General features: G+C 38.5%; 1 protein-coding gene across 1 annotated transcript in view; it reads left to right on the top strand.

The window, feature by feature from the left end:
* Nucleotides 1–20,843, top strand: part of CDK19 (cyclin dependent kinase 19) — a 170,241-nt gene that overhangs the window by 106,548 nt on the left and 42,850 nt on the right. Inside the window, 2 exon segments of the mRNA XM_021693283.1 lie at nucleotides 15,304–15,414; nucleotides 17,627–17,767. Of these exon segments, the coding sequence (XP_021548958.1) occupies nucleotides 15,304–15,414; nucleotides 17,627–17,767 (252 nt within the window).

The raw sequence follows: 20,843 nt of genomic DNA on the forward strand, positions 1-20,843 counted from the left end.
ATTAATCTATAACTTAATATAATATTAATATATTAATATTAATATTATATTAATATTAATTAATATATTATTTATTATATTAATATACAATTAATATATTATATATCTATTAATATTAATTAATTAATATATTAATATTAATATATTAATATTAATATAATATTAAGTTATAAATTAATATATAACTTAATATAACTTAAAAATGCAGAGCAGTATGAGGTAGCAAATTCAAATTATGCATAATTTGTTCCTTCAGGTAACTCCTGTTGACATTTCAGAAATATTGAAGAAATATAGCATAATAGGAATTCAAAAAATATTGAAAGATTTAAAAGGAAAAATTTTAAACCTCTGTCTTTCTCAGCCTGGTGCTTCTGTACTAAAGTAGCTATATATGTGCTAATATAGACATAAAAATACAGTGACTTCTTTTGGCCTTTCCAATGTATTTTTATGTGTTTATTAGCACATATATATCTTCTATTTTAAAAAAATTTTTTCAAAGATTTTATTCATTTTGTTTTTTTAAAGATTTTATTTATTTATTTTTGCAAGAGAGCAAGAGAGGGGACATAAGCAGGGAGAGTGGGAGAGGGAGAAGCAGGCTTCCTGGCGGAGCAGGGAGCCCAATGCGGGACTCGATCCCAGGACCCTGGGACCATGACCTGAGCCGAAGGCAGACGCTTAACCGACTGAGCCACCCAGCCTCCCTTTATTCATTTATTTTAGAGAAACAGAATGTGCGTGTGAGTGGGGAGGGGCAGAGAGGGAAGGAGAGGGACAAGCAGCCTTTGCCTTGAGCACGGAGCCTGACAGGGAGCCGATCCCACGACCCCAAGATCAGACCTGAGGTTAAACCAAGAGTCTGACGTTCAACCGATGACTGAGCCACGTAGGCGCCCCTGTATCTTTTAAAAGTACCAAAAGATGTTATATATTCTGTTCTATCTATATTACTTAACATTTTTTCTTGGTACTCTTTCCATACCAACAATTCAGATCTAATTCTTACTGCATTCTTTTTAATGGCTATATAATATTTCCACCATAGGGATGGGCCTTTAATTTATTCAGCCAGTTTCCTATTGATACCATTTAGATACTCTTTTTTTTTTTTTTTAAAGATTTTATTTATTTATTTATTTGACAGAGGGAGAGAGAGACAGTGAGAGAGGGAACACAGCAGGGGGAGTGGGAGAGGGAGAAGCAGGCTTCCCACGGAGCAGGGAGCCTGATGTGGTGCTGGATCCCAGGACCCTGGGATCATGACCCCAACCGAAGGCACACGCCCAACGACTGAGCCACCCAGGCGCCCCCCATTTAGATACTCTTTTTTTTTTTTTTAAAGATTTTATTTATTTATTTGCGAGAGAGAATGAGAGACAGAGAGCACGAGAGGGAGGAGGATCAGAGGGAGAAGCAGACCCCCCGCTGAGCAGGGAGCCCGATGCAGGCCTCAATCCCGGGACTCCAGGATCATGACCTGAGCCGAAGGCAGTCGCTTAACCGACTGAGCCACCCAGGCGCCCGATACTCTTAAGCTTTAAAATTTCCTTCAGAAATTTTTCCCTATCTCATAGATGAAAGATATCTCCATTGCTTCAGTTTGCATTCTTATATTGTGAGATAGTCATATTTTCATATAATTTTTTACTATTTTAGTATTTCCTTTTGTGAAATGTCTATTCATATTCTCTGCCCATTGTTTTATTGATGTGGTTTTTTTTTTTTTTTAAGATTTTATTTACTTATTTGACAGAGATAGAGAGCACAAGTAGGCAGAGCGGCAGGCAGAGGGAGAGGGAGAAGCAGGCTTCCCGCTGAGCAGGGAGCCCGACACGGGGCTCGATCCCAGGACCCTGGGATCATGACCTGAGCGGAAGGCAGCTGCTTAACAACTGAGTCACCCAGGTGCCCCAAAGTGGTTTTTTTTTCTTAATGATTTTTGTAAGCCCTATAAATCAAGCAAATTAGCCCTTTAATGTTAATGTCTTACAATTTGGTGATGTTTTCCACGTTTGTTGTTAGCCTTTGACTTTGTTTAGGATATATTTTCTGAACAAGACAGTTTTGTTGTCAGATTTATCAACCTTTTCCCTGTGAATTTTATTTAAAAGGAGCTTCTCGGGGCGCCTGGGTGGCTCAGATGGTTAAGCGTCTGCCTTCGGCTCAGGTCATGATCCCAGGGTCCTGGGATCGAGTCCCATATCGGGCTCCCTGCTCCTTGGGAGCCTGCTTCTCCCTCTGCCTCTCTCTCTCTCTCTCTCTCTCTCTCTCTCTGTCTCTCATGAATAAATAAATAAAAGCTTTAAAAAAAAATAAAATAAAAAATAAAAGGAGCTTCTCCCTTTGGCAGATGTTTGTTTTCAATGTGACCAGAACTTATGTTGGAGAATTACATTTCAAAGAGGAGAGTCTAGTGAGATTTGACATTTTATATGTATTTTTCAAGCAGCTGAATGAAGACATTTCAAAGCTCCAAGATTATTCAAAAAAGGCTTACTTTAAAGTTGATGTCCTTTTTTGCATCTGTGCTCTGCTAAACATAATATTATTGAAAGTTACAGTATTTTGAATTATCTTTCATTATTATAATGTAGTAATTACTAGGGTTTTTTTCCCCTAATTGTTTTAACATATTTTCATAAAAGTCACATATGTCACAATGTAGCTCTTTTAAAAAAGTAAAGTTAGGGGCGCCTGGGTGGCTCAGTTGTTAAGCATCTGTCTTCAGCTCAGGTCATGATCCCAGGGTCCTGGGATTGAGCCCCGCGTCGGGCCCCCTGCTCAGTGGGAAGCCTGCTTCTCCCTCTCCCATTCCACACTGCTTGTGTTCCCTCTCTCACTGTGTTTCTCTGTCAAATAAATAAAATCTTAAAAAAAAAAAGTAAAGTTAATACTCAGTAGAAATATTTAGGATTTATTCTAGTAGATGTTTAATATAAAAGAAGTCATTTATTTCATTGTGGAAACTCACCCCCCTCTGTGTTTGCTTATAATGCCTACAAAGGTTTTTTAGCGGAGTAGGAAGGAAGTAGATTTTCTGTTTAATGGAAACAATACAGTAGACATTTCCTGGATTGCATTTTGGTCAGATCATTTAGTAGCTTTACTTATTACTACTGTTTAAATTCCCGTGAGGTCTTCAGGAGCTATAAATGATTAATTTATTTGAGCCTTGACTTCACTGTGTTTATCTTCTCTGGAAGCATAGTGATGTGAAAAACGTTGAGTTACTGGTATTGGTATTTTAGCTATTAATAATTAATCAGGGACACCTGGGTGGCTCAGTCGGTTAAGCGTCTGCCTTCGGCTCAGGTCATGATCCCAGGGTCCTGGGATCGAGTCCCGCATCGGGCTCCCTGCTCCGCGGGGAGCCTGCTTCTCCCTCTGCCTCTGTCTCTCATGAATAAATAAATAAAATCTTAAAAAAAAAATTAATCAAAACCTTTAGCTATAAATTGTAAATATGAGTGCAATTTCTTGTAGTTGTATGGGAGGGGTGTCTGACCACTGATAATGTCAGTCATTCTGAAAAGCAGAACATCCAACATGGATGAAACAAGTTCCTTCAGAAAGCAAAACCCTCTCCCTCTCCCTCAAGATCCTCAGCTGGAACCATCTAGATGGCGGGCAGGGAGGGAGTGGGTAAGGGATGACCTTCAGGGCTACTTGGTTGCCTGCTTTTATTAAAGAAAATGTAAACCATATATTTTAGAAGTATAAGCTATAAGGGTATGGGTTAGGTGTGAACCCAGATAGCTTGAGAGTGCACTGAAATAAAAATAAGGTTTATTATGGCCGTTTAGGATAAAATTACTATTTTTTTTTTTTTTAAGATTTTATGTATTTATTTGACAGAGAGAGAGACAGTGAGAGAGGGAACACAAGCAGGGGGAGTGGGAGAGGGAGAAGCAGGCTTCCCGCTGAGCGGGGAGCTCGGAGCCCGATGCGGGGCTCGATCCCAGGACCCTGGGATCATGACCTGAACCTAAGGCAGACGCTTAACCACTGAGCCACCCAGGTGTCCCTAAAATTACTACTTTATTTGCTTAACTAATCAGATGCCAACTTCAATTTTCAGACTTACTAAATTCCTTGTTAGAAATTTTGTTTCTTGGTTTTGAAAATATTATTTTTTCTATGTGGAATAAATGTCATTTAAGCAATGTGTTTGAAAACCAATTCATGTCCTGCTGCTTTCGTTTTTTCATTCAACAAAACCTGCCAAGTGTCTACTTTGTGCCAGGTCCTGTGCTAGGTGGTTTTATAAATATTCATCTGGGAAGAAAAGACACATCTCTGTTACACAGTGATAGAAGTCTGCCATGGCAAATTTAGAACAAAGTGGGAATTTCATTTGATATGTGCTCCTAAAAGATGAATGGTGAAGGAGTTCTTAGAGTTGGTGTCTTCCTGCCATAGTGAGAGTAACTGCTAGCTGCTAGTGCACTTGCTGGCTGGTGGAGGCTCTGTACTGCTCAGGTCTCTTTCCAACAAGTATGCTGCATTAGGAGCACCTTCTCTGACTTCCCAGAGCACGTTAGGTTTGCTGTGTATGCATATATCTTAATAACCTCATCATAATTTTAATTTAAAAATTATTTCTTTACTCCTTCTCCTCTTTGGTCTCTATTATGCCGTAAACTTAACCTGAGGCTCCCTGTGCCCGCAGTATGCTAGGCACTCAGGTTTATTAAGGAATTTTGACTTCTTTTTTTTTTTTTCTTTATCATTGCTACCTGCTGGGTATTTTCTGTCATGCTTCTGCCTCATCTGCATGTCCTAGGCCAAGGCTTTGTGGGAGATACTGGGTAATGGGCAGCATTCTGAGCAGTGGAGACCTTGGGAGCCCATTCCTGATGATGGCATAGGGAGTATCCTTATGGCGAAGGCCACAACCTATGGCAGTTATGATACTCCCTTTGTCAGGGAGTGTTTTTAAAAAACACTCATAGTTTAAAAGCTCACTGGCCCTTAATTTGGATCTTATCCATCTGCCTCCTTTACAGTGCGGTTTTATCTTGAGTCTTAGCTCCCCCTAGCACCCCATTCCCCAGAGATTATTTCTGGAAAAATAGATTTAGCCTTTGGGGTGGATGGTTTTGAATGTTCTATTTAGAGTTTTAACTTTGAAGCCATTTAAGATTTTGAATGGGAGAGTTAACATTATCAGACTTTTTATTTTAGGAAGATATTTTGATGTCAATGCATAGGATGTATTAGAAGAGATAAGAGAGGGGCGCCTGGGTGGCTCAGTCAGTTAAGCGTCTGCCTTCGGCTCAGGTCATGATCCCAGGGTCCTGGGATGGAGCCCCGTGTTGGGCTCCCTGCTCGGCAGGGAGTTTGCTTCTCTCTCTGCTGTCCCCCCTTCCCAGCTTGTGCTCTCTCTCAAATAAATAAATAAATAAAAATCTTTTAAAAAAATAGAAGAGATAGGTGATACATCATCACTCATTAATTCAGCTAGCATTTGTTGAACACCTACCGTGTGTCTGGCTCGTTCAAGACAATGGAAATGTAGAGATGGAAGACACAGTCCCTGCACTCCAGGACCTTACAATCTATTAAGGGAGATAGATAATTAAACTACATCATAATTTTATTTAATTAGTGGTGTGTTAACAAGAAATACAGGATGGATGGAAACAGAAGAGAGATACCTACTTCTGACTAGGAGTTTCGGGGAAGACTTCTTAGAAGCAGTGATAAACTACTCCTTTCTTTTTTTTTTTTTTTTTTAAAGTTTTTATTTATTTATTTGACAGAGAGAGAGCTAGAGAGAGCAGGAATACAAGCAAGGGGAGTGGGAGAGGGAGAAGCAGGCCTCCCGCCGAGCAGGGAGCCCCATGTGGGGCTCTATCCCAGGATGCTGGGATATGACTTGAGCCGAAGGCAGACGCTCAATGACTGAGCCATGCAGGCGCCCCAAACTACTCCTTTCTAAAAAAGCAAGTAGGCATTAATCAGACAGAGGGTAGAGAAGATCTTTCCAGGCAGAGACAGGGGCCCATGTGTAAAGGTGAGAATTCATGAGTGATATTTAAAAGGCAGGGTATGTAGCACTTGTTCAGTGCCTGAACACTGATTGATGATAAGTTTTGAGCTTACCTTGCCAATTAGGAAATTTTAGTGTAATTGCAGGAATAGTGGGCACACTAAGAGGGAGAGGTGGGCAAGTGATGTTCAGTCTTGGATCTGTGGATTTTGAGGTACAGAGAGATTCATGTGGATGTAGATATGCATAGTTGGAAATTGACGTCAGAGTTTAGGGGCAAGGTTAGAGCTAGAGCTAGAGGTTTGGGATTCTCCATAAAAGTAGTAGCTAAACCTCAGACACATGAGTAAGATGTTAAGAGGGACTGCAGAATAGAGAAGGAAAAGAGGACTAGAGACAGAATTATGGAGAGTAAGACAATACTTTTTTTTTTTTTAAAGCAAGAATCTAATTAAGGAGTTTTAAATTAGATTTTTTTCCCTTCCTCATTTTGCTTCTAGGACAAAAACAAGGATAGATGAGAAGAAAATAAGCATTTGTTAGAAGTTTATTTATTGAAACCCCAAGGCTCTAAAACAATGTCCAGAGTCAAAGACAAATTTAGTTTCAATAATTGTGAAGGTAGGGAAGATTTTCAACCAGGAGCATTGAAACAAGAAAAGATTTTCTGATTACCACTCATTGACTCAGAAAGCCCTTGAGAATTCCAGTTCCTTAGGTTTTACTTTGTAAACTCTTTATTTTGATTTGCATTGGTTTTGTTTTTCATATTTAAGCTTTGTATATTCAGAGTGCTTATAAAACACTCATAGTTAGGGGTGGCTCCATCAGTTAAGCATCTGCCTTGACTTAGGTCATGATCCCAGGGTCCTGGGATCGAGCCCTGCATCAGGCTCCCTCTGCCTGCCGCTCCCCCTGCTTGTGCTCTCTCGCTCTCTCTGTCAGATAAATAAATTAAATCTTTTTAAAAAACACTCATAGTTTAAAAAGAACGTATCAGCTATCATAGTTGAGGGGATATTTATTTATTTATTACAGATCTTATTTGGTTTCAAGTATCTCTCAAGTACCTGTAGTACTTGAGGTCAGAGAGAAAAGGAAACCAGATTGCTACAAAATGGAAAGGAAAGTAACTTTCCTATAGCCATGGTATTATTATAGATCGTACCAGGGGAGTTTCAGGAATTTGGTAAGGAAATGCTATGGCATTCTCGATCACAGCACATCTCCTTTTTTTTAAGAATTTACTTATTTATTTGAAAGAGAGAGAGCACAACCAGGGGGAGGGGCAGGAGGAGAGGGAGAAGCGGACTCCCTGCTGAGCAGGGAGCAGGGCTTGATCTCAGGACCTTGGGATCATGACCTGAGCCAAAGGCAGATGCTTAACCAACTGAGCCACCCAGGCGCCCCAGCAGCACATCTCCCTTTAACAGGTTCTCCGACTGTCCAGAGTGGTTGGTCTCTTCCACTCATGTATGTGGGCAATAATAGCTATTATTCATCAAGAACTTACAGTATGCCAGGCATTCTGCATATATTATGTCATTTAGTCCACATCACATTCTTGTTAATAAGAGTTAATTAATAAGAGTAATAACTATAATTTATCAAGCACTTAATATGTCCTATGCATTGTGTTACATAGTCAATGTACTTATATTCATTTAATTCTTACAGACCCTGTGTTTGTGTTTGGCAGTAGATATTCATTATTCCATGAGGCCCAGAGGGGTTTTGAAATCAACTTGCTTTATGTCATGCAGCTAGTAAGTCAGGACTCAAACTCAGATCTGGGAATTCTACAATCTGTACTTTTTGCATTATGCGTGCTGCTTCACTGTTGCCTCTCCTTTGGGGCAGTCGGAGCATTGACCTCCCTGAAGCTTATGACTGGTACCTAAGCAGTGTCCCTAAAGTAAAATAAAGCAAAATAATTTAGGGCCACCTTGAACCAGAGCTGGGTTACTGTTTTATAGACCCCTTTTCAGAGTATGAGTGCCACCTGCTGGGAGGTTATAATGTATCTATGTGCTTGCAAAGACCAGCTTCCCAAAGGGCTGCTGTCACAGATGTGGAAGTGGCAAATTTCTAAATGCTAATTCTTAGCTTGCAGTTTAGGAATACTGCAGCATTTTGGAATTAGCTGAGTCCCCTCTTTGCCATAAATAAACTGCTTCACGACGTGGATGGAACGGGAGGGTATTATGTTGAGCGAAATAAGTCAAACAGAGAAAGACATGTATCATATGACCTCACTGATATGAGGAATTCTTAATCGCAGGAAACAAACTGAGGGTTGCTGGAGTGGGGGGTGGGGTGGGAGGGAGGGGGTGACTGGGTGATAGACACTGGGGAGGGTATGTGCTCTGGTAAGCGCTGTGAATTGTGCAAGACTGTTGAATCTCAGATCTGTACCTCTGAAACAAATAATGCAATATATGTTAAGAAAAAAAAAAGAAGAAGAAGAAGGTAGCGGGAGGGGAAGAATGAAGGGGGGAAATCGGAGGGGTAGACGAACCATGAGAGACGATGGACTCTGAAAAACAAACTGAAGGTTCTAGAGGGGAGGGGGGTGGGAGGATGGGTTAGCCTGGTGGTGGGTATTGAGGAGGGCACGTTCTGCATGGAGCACTGGGTGTTATGCACAAACAATGAATCATGGAACACTTCATCTAAAACTAATGATGTAATGTATGGGGATAATATAAGAATAAAAAAATTAAAAAAAAACCTGCTTCATTTGTCTTCCTTTTGTGTGTGGGGGGGTGGGTGGGAGGGGGTCATACACTTAAAAAAATGATATAACTCTGTGCTTCCTAAAGTAAAGGCATTTTCACCACGGGAAAGATTGATAGTCAAATGAATCCTACAGTTACTTTCTTTCTTTCTTTCTTTTTTTTCCTGCAGTTACTTTCAACAGATCAAATAAGAATAGAAAACTGAGGGCACCTGGGTGGCTCACTCGGTTAAGTGTCCGATTCTTGATTTCGGCTCAGGTTATGATCTCAGGGTCGTGAGTTCAGGCCCTGCGTCAGACTCTGCACGGAGTGTGGAGCCTGCTTAAGATTCTCTCTCTCTCTCCGTCTGCCTCTCCCCCACCTCTCTCTCTCTCACTCTCTTAAAAAAAAAGAATAGAAAATTGAATTTACTTTGAGATAAATGAGTCATTGAAGTATAAGAGGACCCTTTCCATTCAGATGCCCTAAAAGAGGAATCTGGAACCCATGGGAGGGGGGCATCAGAGACTTGGAGAGCAGAAAGAGGGGTAAGAAGGGAAGAAAGATGTGTGTATAAAAATTAGAATGGGTTCTGTAATTGGTAGTCTAGCCCAAGCCTCCCCAAAGTGAGTCAGGATCCTAAATAGTGCCTTCGAGAAAAAAGATTAGGATTGTAACTTTGAATTATATGTTTAGGATAGTGAAAAGTAGATACTCTTTATGGTCACTTAGATGCCATTGAAGATCAGGTAAAATCTTGGGATGTTCATTGCACATTCTTCATTAGGCTCCTTTGAGATTATGTTAGTACTCTAAGTATCTGCACAGGAGATGCTATCATTTAGTGTGGGATTTTCACAGGAAAATCACATTATATTTAACTGTTGTTTAGATATGATTAAAGCATATCTATAGTTGCATGATGTCATGATGAACAAATATTTGTGTGACAAGAGATTCAAGTCCATTGGTAAAATCTGATATTGCCAAGAATGAAGGAAAGTACAAGCACAACTGTCTCCTTTCTTCAGGTCCCTTTTCAGATCAATCACGTAAAGAACCGTGATAGTTTGATAGTATCTTATCTTAGCAGGAGATATCTTTCTGGAGAGAAAGAACTGTCTTTTGGGTGTGTGTGTGTACATGTGTGTGAGTTTTTAAATGATAAGAGTAAGTTTTTAAATTATAAGAGCTCATTATAGAAAACTTGTAAAATAGAAAAATAGAACTAAAAAATCCCACCTAATCCCACCACCCAAAGATAACTATGTTAATGTTTTGATGTGTTTCCTATTTTACAGACATTTAATATTTTGCAGCTTTTTCTACTACATCACAATATTATAAGTCTTTTCTCATGTATTTAAAAACTCTTGGTATAGGGCGCCTGGGTGGCTCAGATGGTTAAGCGTCTGCCTTCGGCTCAGGTCATGATCCCAGCGTCCTGGGATCGAGTCCCGCATCGGGCTCCCTGCTTAGCAGGGAGCCTGCTTCTCCCTCTGCCTCTCTCTCTCATGAATAAATAAATAAAATCTTAAAAAAAAAAAAAAAAAACTCTTGGTATATGCGCATGAGGCTACGATGTGTGGATATACCGTAATTCACTTGTCAGTGAATAATATTTCTTATTATCAGACATTTATGTTTGCTGTTTTTGTTCATTTGTTTCTTCAGTAAATAGTGGTAGAGAAATTTCCTTTTTTTTCGTTTGTCTGCTTCAGTAAATTGGGGTAGAGAATACACTCTTGTGTGGCATCTGTTTAGGGTCTAGCATTGTGTTAGTAAACTAGCCTTGAAAGTAACCAGTGACTCATCTCTGTTTTGTTCCTCAGGTGTGTCCCCCCCAGGTCCCCTTCTCCTGTGCGCATTTTCTTCAGAATTTTGTAGTGCTTATTTCATTCACAGCCCTTTCAGGAAACACCCTCGCAGCGCCCTTTTCCGTTTCAGGTTCTGCACAGGTGAAATACCTCACCCTGAGCTATGTTTCTGCTCTTCACATCAAGGCAGCTCTCTTCTGCTTCTGGTAGTGTGGGTGCTGGTTGAGAGAACTATTCCTTTTTAAGCTTAAAATAGATGTAGCTTGCAGAAAGTCAGTATCTTTAGAAAAACTACTTTAGACGTAGTCTATTCAGTTTATTAAAAACAAAATCGTTCAAAACACCTTTTGGAAGGATACCAAAGTTTTATAATATTCCAAGCTCTTTACTGATTTGTTTTGTAAGAACTAGATAAGTTCAGTAGATTTAATTCTTTTGAGAAATATTTATGGAGTGCTTACCATGTGCCAGGCACCATTTTAAGCACGGGGGATATAAAACCAGCAAAAACTTTGCCTTCATGGAGCGTATATGTTAATGGAGAGAAACAGACAATAAACAAGATAAAATAAATAAACAATACCTAGGTCCCCAAGTCCTTAAATGAAGCTTTGGGAACCAGATGTGTTTTAGATTAAAAAATTTTGAGAAGATTTTAGAAAGATAATATGGTGTATATATTATGTTACCTAACACCCAGGGAAGCAGTAATCAAACCTTTTAATATTCTTCAGTATCGAAGTATGATCATTCACACTTGGATGAATAAAGACTATGACAGCTTCATGTTAGTGCAAGTGAGATATTTCTGCAAAATGAGTATCAAAGGATAATTTTCAAAAAAGATAAAATTGTGATGTGATACAGATATAAAATGAATGCATTTTGAAGATTTTATTTAACTTAAATGAAGGAACCCAATAGATGGTATAGCCCATTCAAAGGAGAATCCTTAGATTCATATTTATAGATCAGGAATATTAAAATGATGGGCAAATTGAGGCAAAACTCACCTCTTCCATAACAGGAGAAGGAAGTCAGTGAATCTCTTCTGGACAGGACAGTATAGACAAGAATTATCCTGCATTGTTATCAGTTATCTATAATGTACAGAGTTGAAAATAGCTTCCATAGAATTAGAATCTGATAACCTGAAAGGATGTGCCCTTGACAGTGTATTTTTTTTTCCACTGAGGTTAAATTTTTTTTTCCTACATGAGTTCCTAGAAAGCTTTGTTTTCTGAGCTCTTCAGAATTATAGATAAGGGAAATAGAGGCATAATACATTTGACAGTGATAGTGCTTTGCAGAAAAATAAAGGTACAGAGGGAGGTTACAATTTCAAATAGAGGAGCCAGGAAAGACTCACTGAGAAGGTGATATTGTGAGTTGAGTTAAAGTAGATGAAGTTGTTTACCTGAGTAACTGGAATGATGAGGTTGCTATGAACTGAGCCGGAGGAAGAGCAGTTGAGGTAGAGGGCAGGGGAGGTGGAGATCACCCCTTCAGTTTGGGCCCTTAGACATTCAAGTAGAGATGCTGATGCAGTTGGATATACATCGTGGGAGTTCAGGGAAGATGTGCGGGCTAAAGATGAACATTGGGGAGTTCATGAACGTCGGTGACATTTAAAGCCCTCAAACTAGATGAGATCACTAAAAACAGGGCTTCTTCTATGGGCCAGGCTCTGCGTTAGTCCCTGGGGATACAGGGATAAATTAAAAATTGTTCTCAAGGTTTAATGGGGGCAGTTATAAACAGTTAAAGCAGTATAAAAATATACTAATATAAATACACATAAAGTACAGATGATTCCGTGAAGTCAAATCTGAGCGTCATCTTAAACTCCATCACCCTCAAACTTCCTCGTTTGGTGACCTGACCGTGAGACATGCACAGAAGATAGTCAAAGTGTGAGACCTTTAATATCAGCTGGCTTCTCCACTAACCCCCTCTGCCCAGCAAACTTTCAGTGATATTAGAGAGCCTTGCTGGTGACACTCTGCATGGCTTACAGGGCTCTCCATTATTTGGCGTTTGTCTTATCCCTTGCTTTACTTGAATGAATAAAGAGTGTAACAGCTTCATGTTAGTACAAGTGAGATATTTCTGCAAAACGAGTATCAAAGGATAACTGTACACCTAAAAATGGTTAAAATGGTAAACTTATGTATATTTTACCACAATAAAAAAAATAGAACCTAGAAAGGAAAAGACCTAGAAATACATTGCTGCTGTAATAAAAAAAAAAAAAGAAAGATTTCTACCTACTAAAATTGTATACTGATATTGGAGAGAATTTCTAGGATAGATTGTATTGAAAACAAGTGCTATCTTTTGAGTAAATAAGGACAGATAAAAATATATAGTCATATTTGCTTTTATTTGCATAAAGGAACACTGGAAGGATTAACTAATAAAAGTTGTTAGTTCTAGCAGGTAAGGAGGACTAAGGTCACCAGGGGCAGGTGTGGTAATGAGACATCTCAATGTATAATATCCTTTTATGTACTTTTGATTTTTGGACCATGTAAATGTATTACCTATTCAAAATAATGTTTAAACATGGGAGTTAAAGTGGTTTCATTGTAGAGGGATCATCAATTTGTAGCCACAGAAAACAGCTTTTTAGAGATACTGATTGAAATATTGCTACATGTGACATCCTCTCCCCCAGACAAGTCAGAGCCTGGTTTAGATGAAGAAGTGAGTTTCACCTCCCTTCCACTGCAGGCAACAAAGAGAACGTATTCTGGGTAGAGATTTAATAAAGCCAAACTCTCTTAAGTTCATTAATACCAAGAGTCAGAAAGAGAGGGTGACAAGACATTGCACCTGCAATGAGGCCTCTTACCAGGGTCCAAATGCTTGAAGGTTGACCATGGCAAATAGGGTCATTAAATATATTAAGCTACTGAGTCTGGGAGCCTTAACCATTCAAAAACAGGAAAACTGTCTGGATATAGCTCTGCATCCCTCCCCCCACTTTCTCTGATTCGGTCACTAATTAGGAGCATATTATGTCTAACATTTGCATCTGAAGCAAGAAGCAGGATTGTTTCACCTTTCTTAGGCAGTGGGAGCAGAGAGAGCTGCCGATAGCTGAGCACCCACCTAGTGGCCCCCCTCCTGCCCTCCCCACCAAGGGAGTAGGACTATTATATCTTCTCTAGACATTTCTTTCCAGCTCTCCTTTCCCACCTAGATCCAGTAGGAAATGTGGATAGAACCCTGAGGCAGACTGCGTAAAGTAGAAGGCTGTCTTGGGGCAGCCCAGCCCATCCTAACTCTTGCTTCTTAGCTGTGTCCCAGGGCATGTGGTTTGAGGGAGAACCCAGGGAGTCATATCCGGGAACCATGCCCAGATTATAGCTGGTAGAGCACCACCTTCCAGCAAGGTGGTCAAAGTGCAGGTCAAGAGAAAAAGCTGAAGTACAGAGCCAAAATGAGAGAATTGAAGGACTGGGAAACAACATTGAAAGTAGTGAAGAATTCGGCAACTGCGAAGAAATTTATAAAAGTTCCAGAGATGGAATTCACATGATTTTTTTTATAGGATTCCAGCACAGGCACTGAAGGTATACTTTACTCATTTAAAGTTATTAGGAAAAAATAATAAAAGTTATTAGAATGGGGAAGCAATTCATTTTTCTCTTGCCTCATTGATCAATTTGTAGGTCTGTCTTGCCCCTTACACTGTAGGAATTGAAGACAAGGACTTTAGCCATAGTGGACAAAGCATGGACTTTGGAACTGGGCAGATCTCTTTAAATCCAAACCGCTTCTCTTTCTAGGTGTTTGGTTTTGGTCAAGTTATTTTTATAACACTGGACTTCAGTTTCCATGTGCATCATAGGGTTGTTATAAGGATTTAACGAGAGAAAAACGTGTATATATGATCATCCTACACACAAAGTATTCAGTAGAAATTTTGTTCCCTCTTCCGTTTTGTGTCTCCCACAGAGTTTTATGTTTAAAAGACATTCAAAATATCAAATTGAGCATGTTAGTGTTAAATTTGAACCCTGGTTAAGGACCACCTGAGGCAGGCATGTTTATAAGGCTTTCCCCTTGAACAGCGAAAGTTGTTGTTGCTAAATAATTTATCAAGCAGCTGCCTGTTATGTGCCAAGTGCTAAGGTTTCACTTGTGGATCTGGTTTATCTTTTTATGATTTCCTTCTTACTATCAGGGTTCAGCTTCTACTCTATGAGGGCCTCTTCCTTATTCTCTATTTATGGGACCTCTTCTCCACACCAATTTTTTTTTTTTTATCAGTGGGTATGAGAGACATTACCTTATACTCACTGTTTTTCTAAAAAACCTCAACGACATGCTGTAGGCATGGATAAGTGTGGGGACTGTTACATCTCTTTCCTTTTTTTTGTCAAATATTTACTGAACACCTCCTGTGCTAGGGTAGAAAAAAACAGAATGAATATGTCATTCCTGCTCCCCAATAGTAAAAAAAAATAAGCATACTCCAAATTATATTTAATTACTTCATGATACAATATTTACTTTTGTTTACCATTTTACATTTTACTGTTTAAAATGATCCCGTTTTGAAAACACTCACATACATGTGGAAAAAGAATTTGGAAGGGTATCCACCAAGATGGGGCAGAGCTTATCTTGGAGTAGGGGTATTTTTTTTTATTTTATTTTGCTTATCTGGATTGTCTAAATTTTCAAAAATTTCACTAGAAAGTGCATCATTTCCCCCTGCTTGCGAACAGGAGAGTGACCCCTTTCTTCCTCTTGCATTCAGCTTTTGCGAGAATTGAAGCACCCTAACGTGATCGCCTTGCAGAAGGTGTTCCTTTCTCACAGTGACAGGAAGGTGTGGCTGCTCTTTGATTATGCAGAACATGATTTGTGGGTAAGTCTAAACTCGCTTTATTTTTAGGACCCTTTCCTCTAGGTACAGAGAAACAGTTGTATATAAGCACTGCATATTGCTAATGCACGTAAAGGAAAACTTGCTTTGTTGACCAGAGTTTAAAATAAATATTAAATGCAAATGCAGATTTAAAAGAACTCGAGCAATAAACACTGTCATATACTGAGAAGATGGTATTTGTAACATTCAGAAATTTCACTTCAGAAAGTGTTAATGTGTGTGAGATTGTAATTTTATGCAAATCATCAATGACAGTTTACCGATAATGTGTAGTGAAAATTGCTTTCCTTTGTGGTACACACAGTAGTTCAGCTTTCACCAGTTATGTACTTGTGAATAATTTCCCTTTCTAAGTTAAGGTCCGTCTCTTGCAGCATTTTTCCAATTAAAACTGACTCCACCAAATGGAAGTACATATATAGTTTTACAAATATTAGCCAAAAATTCTAATTCCAAATTTTTTAAGTTAGAAATCAGGGTATTTAAGCATTTTATCCAAGGAGTTGCTAAAAGTACAAAAATTCAAACTTGGCAGTAAGTCCACATTTTTGATAGTTAAGTTTTGACTTAACATAGTTTGGTGTGTCTATATATATGGCACGTCTGTTTAGGAGTAACTTTAACAGACTTACAGGTCTTGAAGGAACTTTCAGAATTTATGCTATTATAGCATATTGACAAGAATGTCCAATGAATTTCTCTCATGGATATTCATAAAAATTATGTTTTCCCCATTTCTCTGTATCTTTTATATTTCTGCCAAGGTTTATTTGATAACGTGTGCACTTCACTTTGAATGTCAGTGATGTGATGAAAGAACATGTAGTGCATTGGACTAGTCAGGTCCTGTAGAACTGTGTTGTTTGTAACATGGTGGCCCCCAGCTGCGTGTGCCCATTGAGCACTTGAAGTGTAGCTGGTCTAAATTGAGATGCATCATAAATATAAGATACACACTGACTTTTGAAGACTTAGTAGGAAAAAAATGTAAAATACCTCATTAATATGTTATATGTTGAAATGATAATATTTTGAATATACTGGGTTAATTAAAATATAGTACATCAATTTTAGCTGTTTTTTTTTTCTTTTGATGTGGCTGTAAAAAGTTGAAAGTTATATATGTGTAGCTCCTACTATATATTTTTGGGGGGGGGACACTGATGCTACAGTATGAACCCTAATTTTCTATTAGTTCTTTAAATAAAGTACATATTGTTGAACAGTTTATAAAAAAGCAAGAAAGCTATGTAAATAGCTTAAAATGTTTCCCTACCATTTGGCCATTTTAAAGTTAGTAGAGCAATGTTAACAGTGTTGTTTAATAGGGGTTTAAATGGCCTTTAATACCCTTATGTCATGTTTTGCATAGGGGTGAGGTGGAGATGGAGGTGCAGGTTTGGGGTTCAGGTAGCATTTCTTCCCTATCATTATAATGTTTTCATGACCTACAAAATAACATGTGGACATAAAAATTTGAATATGTTGATGCAGTTATATTTATTTCAATGGGATTGAATGCCCCAATTTTCTCTCCCTTCTCCTTTCTAGTGATTTCCTATTTAAAATTAACTACTAGGAATGTATCTTAATTTCATTCTATGCCAAAACAAGGTAGAACTTTCCAATAATTCAAATGTACACATAGTGACATTACACAAATGCTCTAAGCGCTAACTTTTTATAGTATCGTAAAGATATAGGCGCGCATGGCTGGCTCAGTTGGTAGAGCACGTGACTCTTGATCTCAAGGTCGTGAGTTCCAGCCCCATGTATGGCATGGAGTTTCCTTAAAAAATAAAACAAAACAAAACAAAGAACAGTAAAGATTTACAGGGTCTTTTCTTCTTTTTTTTAGTCTTTCATTCTGTCAATAGAAAATACAACTAGTACAATTTTTATGCAGGCTTTTAAACATCAATGCTTTTTACCTTTCGGTCTTATTTAATGAAAATCTTAATGGTTTCAGTAAATCTAGTCATCATACCCTCAGTAACACTGTCACATTCACCGCCAATATAGGTTCCATTTGGTTGACCTTATTATTCAAATTATTTTTCTTTGCATCATTATTGGCCTTTAATAAGTATTTTTTAAACATAGAGGGTTTATTGCAGACTTGTGTTTTATTGATATAGATATTAGCAAATACTATATATAATTTAGTATGTTTTTTTTTTTTAATTTTTAGCATATTATTAAGTTTCACCGTGCATCAAAAGCAAATAAAAAGCCCATGCAGTTGCCAAGATCTATGGTTAAATCATTACTTTACCAGATTCTTGATGGTATCCATTACCTCCATGCAAATTGGGTGCTTCACAGAGATCTGGTAAGTATGTTTCTTTTAAATTGATCCATATGATTTTTACCTTCTCTTAAAAAATATCTTTTCCTCTTAGTGCAATTATTATAAACATTAATTGTAGAAAATTTTGAAAACACATATAAGCAAAAGGGAAGGAAATAAAATCACCCATAAGCCTACAATTAAAAGATTAACATTATTAATATTTTGTGTATGTTCTTCCATTATATTTATGCATAGCTCTAAAATGTCAGTGTGGTTTTCAATGAATGATTGGCGTAATCTTAATGGAATAGTCATATGTGAAATAAGTATCTTTTAATCCATTTTGTTTTTCATATTATTGCTCATTGTTAGTAAAAACATTAATAATTAAAGATTGAGTTCTCATTGTTTTTTTTTCCTTAAGAGCTAAGTTGAAATAATGACATTGCATCCAGTAAATAGAATGTTGTTATCAATATTATCAATAAATGTTATCAATATTATCAACAAATCAAATGTTTGATTTTACTTTTTTTTCAGTACACATGTAACAAGCATTTATTAATGTCAAATTCTAGTTATCTTTGCATTATTGTCATGTTAGTTTATGTTGATGAGATCTTTTTGGTTTGTTTGTGAGAAAACATGGTTACTGGATAGTTGTTATACCCATGAGTTTATAATTGGAAATTTTATTCCCCAACGCTCCTCAAAAAAGTGGTTTCGTGATCATTATTTCTTAGGCTTTTGGAGATTCTAGGGATATGGTAGGGATAAATCTAGGTCGACTTGGTTTTACTAATTGAGGAGAAGAATTTGTTATAGAAAGCGATGAATACACAAGGACATTAGTTAGTACCCCTTGCTGTCTGACTTGACCATCTCTTGCTATGACACTGAAGTTAAATTGGACCCAAATGACAGTGACCACAAAGATGGACTTACCCTTTCAATAGATGCATGTCACCTCATAATTTTGAACTGTTCTCAAAGACTTCCACCTATCCACTTTACTACTAACCATGAATCAGCACATTTTTACATGCGTACATGAGGTCGTTCCAGTTCAAAACCTTCTTCATAAATGGTTTTAGATATTAATTTGCTATGTACTTAATATAACCGATGTTATTTTTGAGTTCCTGATCATGTTTGAATCATCGATCAGAATCTTTTATTGAAGATTAATTTCAACTCTTTTTTCACAAAATTGTATAGTTTATTCTGAAAGCATAGATTAACAGATTTTATTTCTGATCTTGTCACCTGAGTATCCACCTGTGCTAAAACTCAGTATGACTAGGGCTCGGTTTTCTCCTAGTTGGTTCGCTGCTGCTTTAGTGTCTATTTTAGTTATGGCCTCACCCTCCTCTCAGCCTAGAAAGTTCTTTTACCCCTTGCAGACCCTTGCACTGTACATGTAGACCTTGCCTAGTCTTGTCAGTTTCACCTCTAAAATCTCTCCTCCATTTGTCCATTTCCATCCCTGGTGCCTCATTCCTAGTTCGGGCCTTTATTATCTCTTTCTTGAAGGATGGTACTAGCCTCTCACCTTGTCTCCTCGCAAATAGTCTCTTTCTCTTCCATCCACTTTGGACCTTCTGAATAATTACACAGCTCCTGTTCAAGAACTTTGAGATAGTTCCTCTTTGCTTACAGACTAAAGCTCTAGTTCCTTATTGGGCTTTCAAGGTCATAACAGATATAGCTCCAACCGCCTTTAGAATTTTTCTTTATCCCTACAGTCTTTCATTTACACTGTACCATTAAACTATTGATTGTTCCCTGTGTCGTCCTGAGATTTCCTGCCTCAGTGGCCTTTATTACCCCATCTCTTCATATTCAAATACTACCTGTCTTTGAGGACTTGCACAAATGTTAAAACTTATCCTCATATCCATTCCTCCTTGGAAATAATGTCTCCTTCGTGCTGGTTGCTGTTGTCCTTCTTTCCTTCTCTTAAGACACTTACCTGTTAGTATTATAGCACTGTATGTAGCTGCCTTAGAACATCTTCTAGACTTTTTGAGAGAGGAGGGTCTACGATTCATTTTGGCACACTAGTAGTACCTGAGTACACAACAGGTACTGAGTAAATATTTCCTCAGTGAGTGAATATGAGTAAGAATACTGATTATTATGGGGTGCTCTTGGATCACGTAACATATTTACACATTTCAGCACACTGTCTGCAATAAACATTTATTATTACCTCGTATGTTTAAAGCATGAGGGATGGGGACAGCACAGATATGACTGCATGGAAGACCTTCTCCTCGGGGCTTTACTCTGAGGGAAGAAATATGCCACGGACACAAGCAATTACACTATAAGCCAGATGAGAAAGAATGTGATCGTGACCATGTGACAGGAACAGACTAAATGCTACTCAAGGTTAGAAGAGGTTACGAGGGGCAAGGGGAGAAGGGAAAGCTTCACAGAGCTACCACTTGAGCTAGACACTGAGGGATAAGTAGAATTGAAATAGAGGTTTGAGGAAGTGAAGCTTGACTTTGGCATCTTAGACCACTCGGCTATACTGACATCCTAAGTAGAGGTTTGAGAGAGGAGGGTAACCTAAGGGAGTGTTGGATGTAAAAACTTCTGAGGTGAGAAAGCTCTTGAATTATCCCAGAAAGAGTATGAAGTTCTGTCTGATTCCACTATGGATAAGCTAGTGGTAGTATGTGGTTAAGACTAGAAAGATATGGGAGCGCCTGGGTGGCTTAGTGGTTAAGCGTCTGCCTTCGGCTCAGGTCATGATCCCGGGGTCCGGGGATCGAGCCCTGCATCGTGCTCCCTGCTCAGCGGGAAGCCTGCTTCTCCCTCTCCCGATCCCCCTGATTGTGTTCCCTCTCTCGCTGTGTCTCTCTCTGTCAAATAAATAAATAAAAATTAAAAAAAAAAAAAAGACTAGAAAGATATCGGTTAGAGCCTGATCAAGGAAGCCCAAGATATCAGGCTAGGGAGATGTTCTTTTTTTTTTTTTTTAAGATTTATTTATTTATTTATTAGAGAGAGAGAGAGAGCGCGCACAAGCAGGGGGAGAGGGAGAAGCAGACTCCCCACCGAGCAGGGAGCCTGATGTGGGACTCGATCCGAGGACCCTGGGATC

Source organism: Neomonachus schauinslandi, chromosome 8, assembly GCF_002201575.2.
Source record: "Neomonachus schauinslandi chromosome 8, ASM220157v2, whole genome shotgun sequence".
NCBI classification, from domain to species: Eukaryota; Metazoa; Chordata; class Mammalia; order Carnivora; family Phocidae; genus Neomonachus; species Neomonachus schauinslandi.